Source organism: Scyliorhinus canicula, chromosome 2 (genome assembly GCF_902713615.1).
Source record: "Scyliorhinus canicula chromosome 2, sScyCan1.1, whole genome shotgun sequence".
NCBI lineage: Eukaryota > Metazoa > Chordata > Chondrichthyes > Carcharhiniformes > Scyliorhinidae > Scyliorhinus > Scyliorhinus canicula.
Genome location: NC_052147.1, coordinates 288,273,869 through 288,281,210, shown reverse-complemented (window position 1 = coordinate 288,281,210; position 7,342 = coordinate 288,273,869). Strand labels below are relative to the sequence as shown.

The window sequence follows — 7,342 nt, the reverse complement described above, 5'->3', positions numbered from 1 at the left end:
TTAGGGTTAGGGTTCAAGCCTGATGCAGTTAGTTAGGGTTCAAGCCTGATGTAGTCAGTTAGGGTTAGGGTTCAAGCCTGATGCAGTCAGTTATTGTTCAAGCCTGGAGCAGTCAGTTAGGGTTAGGGTTCAAGCCTGATGCAGTCAGTTAGGGTTCAAGCCTGATGCAGTCAGTTAGGGTTCAAGCCTGATGCAGTCAGTTAGGGTTCAAGCCTGATGCAGTCAGTTAGGGTTCAAGCCTGATGCAGTCAGTTAGGGTCAGGGTTCAAGCCTGATGCAGTCAGTTAGGGTTAGGGTTCAAGCCTGATGCAGTCAGTTAGGGTTCAAGCCTGATGCAGTCAGTTAGGGTTCAAGCCTGATGCAGTCAGTTAGGGTCAGGGTTCAAGCCTGATGCAGTCAGTTAGGGTTCAAGCCTGATGCAGTCAGTTAGGGTTAGGGTTCAAGCCTGATGCAGTCAGTTAGGGTTAGGGTTCAAGCCTGATGCAGTCAGTTAGGGTTCAAGCCTGATGCAGTCAGTTAGGGTTCAAGCCTGATGCAGTCAGTTAGGGTTAGGGTTCAAGCCTGATGCAGTCAGTTAGGGTTCAAGCGTGATGCAGTCAGTTCGGGTTAGGGTTCAAGCCTGATGCAGTCAGTTCGGGTTCAAGCCTGATGCAGTCAGTTAGGGTTAGGGTTCAAGCCTGATGCAGTCAGTTAGGGTTCAAGCGTGATGCAGTCAGTTCGGGTTAGGGTTCAAGCCTGATGCAGTTAGTTAGGGTTCAAGCCTGATGCAGTCAGTTCGGGTTAGGGTTCAAGCCTGATGCAGTTAGTTAGGGTTCAAGCCTGATGCAGTCAGTTAGGGTTCAAGCCTGATGCAGTCAGTTAGGGTTCAAGCCTGATGCAGTCAGTTCGGGTTAGGGTTCAAGCCTGATGCAGTCAGTTAGGGTTCACCGTTGTTATTTCTTATTTCTGCTAAAAACTGATTGCGTAGCTTGTTCATCAGAACCAAGGTCATCTATCGTGATTGAACTAGTGCTTAATGAACCCCTCCCCCAGCTTCCTATCCTTCCAAAATTCACATTCCCGTCTTCCAGCCATGTCTCAGTAACCATCAGATCACATATTAACACGCGTGTGCGCTTCTTTCATTCCTGTCACGCTCCGACCATCACTTTACAGATTGATCCCTCTCTTTCCCTTTAATTTATCACACATTCCCTCACAATCACTCGCCCCCCTATTTTAAAACCCTCTCTCCCATCCTATTAGTGCAGCAGAACACGGCTCCAGCATGGTTCACACGAAGACTGTCCCAACGGTACAACTCCCACTTTGCCCAGTGCAGGTGCAAGTGCTCCATGAATGGAAACCCAGCTTTCCCGCTGTGGGCCACGCATTCAAATCTCTAATCTTATTGATCGGTTTGCGGCTCAGTTAATAATCCAGTCAATATTACCTTGAGGTTCTGCTTTTTCATTTCAGCCCTAGATGCTCATACCCCTCAAGCAAAACCTACTCCTATGCAGAAACATTTACAGAAAATAGAAGCAGGAGGAGGCCATTCGGCCCCTCAAGCCTGCTCCGCCATTCATTCTGATCGTGGCTGATCATCAAGTTCAATTCTCATGAGAACAGTGTGAACCGGGTTAATAGGCTTGAACAGGTGGATATCAAGGAGGAGGATGTGCTGAAAATTCTGAAATGCATCAGGATAGATAAGTCCCCTGGGCCAGACGGGATATACCCAGGGTTACTACAGGAAGCAAGGGAGATTGCTGCGCCGTTGGCGATGATCTTTGCGACCTCACTCTCCACTGGAGTAGTACCGGGTGATTGGAGGGAGGCGAATGTTGTTCCTCTGTTCAAGACATGGATGATTGGAGGAAGATATAGGGGAGATATCTACACAGAGTGGTGGGTGTGTGGAATGCACTGCCAGCGAAGGTGGTGGAGCCAGAGTCATTTGGGACATTTAAACGACTCTTGGACAGGCACATGGACAGCAGGAAATTGAAGGGGTGTCGTTTAGGTTGATCTTAGATTAGGATAAATGATCGGCACAACATCGTGGGCCAAAGGGCCTGTACAGTGCTGTACTTTTCTATATTCTAACACCCTGATCCCGCCTTCCCTCTCACATCCCTCGATCCCTTTAGTCCCAAGAGCTATATCTAATTACCTCTTGAAATTACACAATGTTTTGGCCTCAACTACTTTCTGTGGGAGCGAATTCCACAGATTCCCCGCTCTCTGGGTGAAGACATTTCTCCTCACCTCAGTCCGAAAAGGTTTACCCCTTATCCCCAAACTATGACCCCCCTAGTTCTGGACCCCCCCACCATCGGAACAGTATTTCTGAATCTACCCTGTCTAATCCTGTTAGAATGTTATTAGTTTCTATGAGATCCCCTCTCACTCTTCTAAACTCCAATCAATATAATCCTAACCCACTTAGTCTCTCCTCATATCACAGCCCCACCACCCCAGGAATCAGTCTGGTAAACCCTCGCTGCCCTCCCTCCATAGCAACAACATCCTTCCTCAGATAGGGACACCAAAACTGTACATAATGCTCCAGGTGTGGTCTCACCAATACCCTATATAATTGCAGTAAAACATCTCTATTCCCATACGCGAAACACAGTCGTCTGCACAAACACTCTTGGATACAGACAATGGTGTCTATTCCTCTGACTATACAGCTCCACAATACCATTACATTGCTAATTACTCACTGCATTTGATGGTCTCTGTGCCATGGCCAGTGTGCACCATCCTGCAGCCGCCACTTTCACCCAAACCAGCTGCCAGAACCTCAAACCTGGTGGACCAACTGCAAAGACCGAGACTCCTCCAGTTCTACTGTCTCAATCCCCATACCTGCCTCACCGTGACAACCTCCTGTCCTCCCTCCTGCTGGAGCAAATCAGAAAACCAGAGCGTAACTGCCTTCTGGAAAAACGTGCCCAAGTAAATTCTCCTTCCTCGACATAACCAGGGGCTGGTTTAGCTCACAAGGCTAAATCGCTGGCTTTTAAAGCAGACCAAGCAGGCCAGCAGCACGGTTCGATTCCAGTACCAGCCTCCCCGGACAGGCGCCGGAATGTGGCGACTAGGGGCTTTTCACAGTAACTTCATTGAAGCCTACTCGTGACAATAAGCCATTTTCATTTTCATTCATTTCATATCGCACACTCTCATTATCTCTGAGCCAAAGTTTCTCGAGCCGCACTTACGGCAGACGTGTTTGTGTTGGATCACACTGGTGTCCACAAGTACCCACATACCGCAACAGATAACCTACCCATTCTTCATTGGGTTTGATTAACTAATCTAATTTACTCAATATTAATTAATGCCAGGTTTCCACCAATTCCACCTACCTCCCTCCTCACCTTATTTTGAAGTCTTTCACTATCCTCCTCACAATAAAGTAAAAAGGTAACGTCACCATAGTCCCAGATGGCTATCGGCTGCTTGCCCCTTTGAGGGGGGGAGCTGACTGGTGGTGATTTAACCTGTGGATCACCCACACCTCAGGCAAGGGGCAAGGTTTAAAGGGCGTGGCCTTCATGAATAACCTTAGCCGGTACGGGAATTGAACCCACGCTGCTGGCCTCGCTCTGCATCACAAACCATCTAACTGAGCTAAACCGGCCCCCTCCTCCTCACAATGCACCCTCAGCAAAGCCATGAAATCCCTCTGAAGTGTGGTGAATTCCCAGATATGGACCGAACCAGTGGTTTAAAAGTTAAGCTGTGTGGAGGGCAGCCTCACCTGATGGCAGGATCGGAGCCGGCATCCAGCAGCAGCCGAAGGACAGCAGGCTGCCCAGCAGCAGCAGCCACATGTAGCAGCGTGAACCCTGTCTCATCGAGCGGGTCACACAATATAGGCACTGTCACCACTGCAGGCCACGAAGCCAGCTTCCCAAGGGGCCCGGTGCTGAGCTTGTCTGCTGTGTTTGGCTCAGTTTCCAGCTCGCTGTCTTTGCCGTGTCCCATTTGCCTGGGAGTCTCTGATTGTTGCTGCTTGTCCGTTTCTGATGTGGTCTCGGCCACCTTACTGGATGAATTGGTCTGGTCAGAGCGGCCATGGTCTGTGTTGTCAAATGGAAGCACATCGCACAGTAACCTCCGCAGATGCTCCACGTCTCCAGTCTTACATGCGGTGTACAACTCGTTCATCACTCGATAACGCTCATTCTCTGGAAAACACAAGTCTGTTACTGTTATTCCAATGCACTCCGAGCAGGCCTCACACACAGTGTCATTCTGTATTCATCCAGCAGCTCAGTTTGCTGACCTACACTACCCAATAATGAAGCAACACCTTCATTTGAAAAATCTCATCTTTTTCTAAAAATTCTTCAATAGCTTCAGCCTATCTCTGTAATCTCCTCGAGCTGTTCAAACCTCATATCTACACTCCTCTAAATCCTGCTTCTTCAGCACCCCCAATTTAAACAGCTCAGCTGTTTAGCAAACATACAACATAGGAGACGGCCATTCAGCCCATCGAACCTGTTCTACCATTCAATAGGATAATGGCCGATTCCTGTTTCTAATTCCACATTCCCATCTTCCCCCGATAGATTCTTCTCGTCAAACAAGGGAATCAACCTCCCTCACTTCCGGAGACGGCCATCGAGTGAGTGGTCGCACATTGAGTGGCTCCCGCTCGAGGTACATTTTTTCGGTCCTACCCCACCCGAATTGTGTGGTGTTGGATTGCAAGAGGTGCATGAGCACTGAGGGCAAGTAACAAGAGAACAAAGAAATGTACAGCACAGGAACAGGCCCTTCGGCCCTCCAAGCCTGTGCCGATCATGATGCCCTAACCAAACCCTTCTGCCCTTACTCAGTCCGTATCCCTCTATTTCCTCCCTGTTCATGGACCCATCCAGGTGCCTCATCAATGTGGCTAATCTGCTGCTTCCACCACATCCTCTGGCAGCGCGTTCCAGGCACCCACCACTCTCTGTGTGAGAAACCTACCCTGCACATCTCCCTTAAACTTTCCCCCTCTCACCTTGAGTCTGTGCCCCTGTGTAATTGACCCCTCTACCCTGGGGAAAATCCTCTGACTATCCACCCGGTCTGTGCCTTTCATAACTTTGTTGACCTCTATCAGGTCTCCCCTCAGCCTCCGTCTTTCCAGTGAAAACGATCCTAGTTTATTCTGTAAGAAGTCTTACAACACCAGGTTAAAGTCCAACAGGTTTGTTTCAAACACGAGCTTTCGGAGCACGGCTCCTTCTTCAGGTGAATGGCCTGAAGAAGGAGCTGTGCTCCGAAAGCTCGTGTTTGAAACAAACCTGTTGGACTTTAACCTGGTGTTGTAAGACTTCTTACTGTGCTCACCCCAGTCCAACGCCGGCATCTCCACATCATGGCTAGTTTATTCTGATAGCCAACACCCTCGACCAGGTAGCTTCCTGGTGAACCTTCCACACACTCTCTCCAAAGCTTCCACGTCCTTCTTTTTAAAAAAAACATTTGACTGAGGTATTTATGGTTTTACAACAGTAACAGAAGAAACAGTGTACATACAATTATAAACATGGTGCAAAAGCCATCTTCCTCTCTCACAGTCGCACCTTTTCTAACCCCCTACTCTAAGCTAACCCCCCCCCCCCGGTCTACTGACGGTTAATTTTCCCTGAAGAAGTTGACAAACGGCTGCCACCTCCGGATGAACCCTGACATTAACCCTCTCAGAGTGAACTGGATTTTCTCCAGGCAGAGAAAGCTAGCCATGTCCGATAGCCAGGTCTCCGACTTCGGGGGCTTTGGGTCCCTCCAAGCTAATAGTATCCATCTCCGGGCTAGCAGGGAAGCAAAGGCCAGAACGTCTGCCTCTTTCTCTTCCTGGATTCCCGGGTCTTCCAACACCCCGAAAATCACCACCTCCGGACTCGGTGCCAACCTTGTTTTCAATACCTTGGACACAACATCTGCAAACCCCTGCCAGAATCCCCTAAGCTTTGGACAAGCCCAGAACACGTGGACATGGTTCGCTGGTCCCCCGCACACTTTGCCCCAAAGGACCTGCTCATCCGGCCACTGTCATGTAAACCCGGTGAACAACCTTAAACTGTATCAGGCTGAGCCTGGTGCATGATGTGCATGGGGCACGGGCTGGAGACTAGCCCAAGAAAGGGATTGGCGGGGGGGGGGGGGGGGGGGGGGGGGGGGGGGGGAGAGAAGGTCGAGAAGCCCCCCAACCAGGCTGATCACATGGAACACAAGAGGGCTAAATTGGCCGGATAAGAGGGCACGCGTGTTCGCGCTTTGAGGGGACTGAATGCGGACTTGCTAATGTTGCAGGAGACGCACCTTAGAGTAACTGACCAGGTCAGGCTAGGGAAAGGATGGGTCGGGCCGGACAGGTTTTCCACTCAGGGCTGGACTCTTAAGACTAGGGGTGGAGGAATTCAACACAGTCATTGACCCAGGGCTAGACCAGCAGATGGGGGGGGGGGTTGATCCATGGAGATTTGGGCGGCCGGGAGCGAAGGAGTTTTCCTTCTACTCGCACGTGCATAAAGCGTGCTCCCGGATGTTGCCTGGTATGGAGGGTGCTAGCTATGAAATGAAAATGAAAAATGAAAATCGCTTATTGTCACGAGTAGGCTTCAATGAAGTTACTGTGAAAAGCCCCTAGTCACCACATTCCGGCGCCTGTCCGGGGAGGCTGGTACGGGAATCAAACCGTGCTGCTGGCCTGCTTTAAAAGCCAGCGATTTAGCCGAGTGAGCTAAACCAGCCCCTGAAGAAAGGTTGAGTAGATTAGGATTGTTTTTGTTGGAAAGACGGAGGTTGAGAGGGGACCTGATTGAGGTCTACAAAATTATGAGAGGTATGGACAGGGTGGATAGCAACAAGCTTTTCCCAAGAGTGGGGGTGTTAATTACAAGGGGTCACGATTTCAAGGTGAGAGGGGGAATGTTTAAGGGAGATGTGCGTGGAAAGTTTTTTACGCAGAGGATGGTGGGTGCCTGGAATGCTTTGCCAGCGGAGGTGGTAGGGGCGGGCACGATAGCATCATTTAAGATGCATCTGGACAGATATATGAACGGGTGGGGAACAGAGGGAAGTAGATCCTTGGAAAAGAGGCAACAGGTTTATATAAAAGATCTGGATTGGTGCAGACTGGGAGGGCCGAAGGGCCTGTTCCCGTGCTGTAATTTTCTTTGTTCTTTGTATCACCAGGAAGGGGATGAACCAAATGGTTTCTGGCAAAGAGCTCCCCTCATCATCATATCAACAGTGTACAGAACAAAGGTGAGCATGCACAGAGTAAGGAACAAAGCCACAGCAGAAACTTTTCATCCATGTAGCAACTGACAGAATGCTGACAGCA

General features: G+C 49.7%; 1 protein-coding gene across 2 annotated transcripts in view; it reads right to left on the bottom strand.

Moving 5' to 3' along the window:
* Nucleotides 1–3,591: 3,591 nt before the first annotated feature.
* Nucleotides 3,592–7,342, bottom strand: part of ankzf1 (ankyrin repeat and zinc finger peptidyl tRNA hydrolase 1) — a 66,504-nt gene continuing 62,753 nt past the window's right edge. The window contains exon 10 of one of the 2 annotated variants that reach the window (XM_038790224.1): nucleotides 3,592–4,184. In XM_038790224.1, the coding sequence (XP_038646152.1) occupies nucleotides 3,751–4,184 (434 nt within the window). In that variant the 3' untranslated portion in view covers nucleotides 3,592–3,750. The remainder of the gene's footprint in view (nucleotides 4,185–7,342) is intronic. The other variant, XM_038790223.1, reaches the window with a different exon arrangement.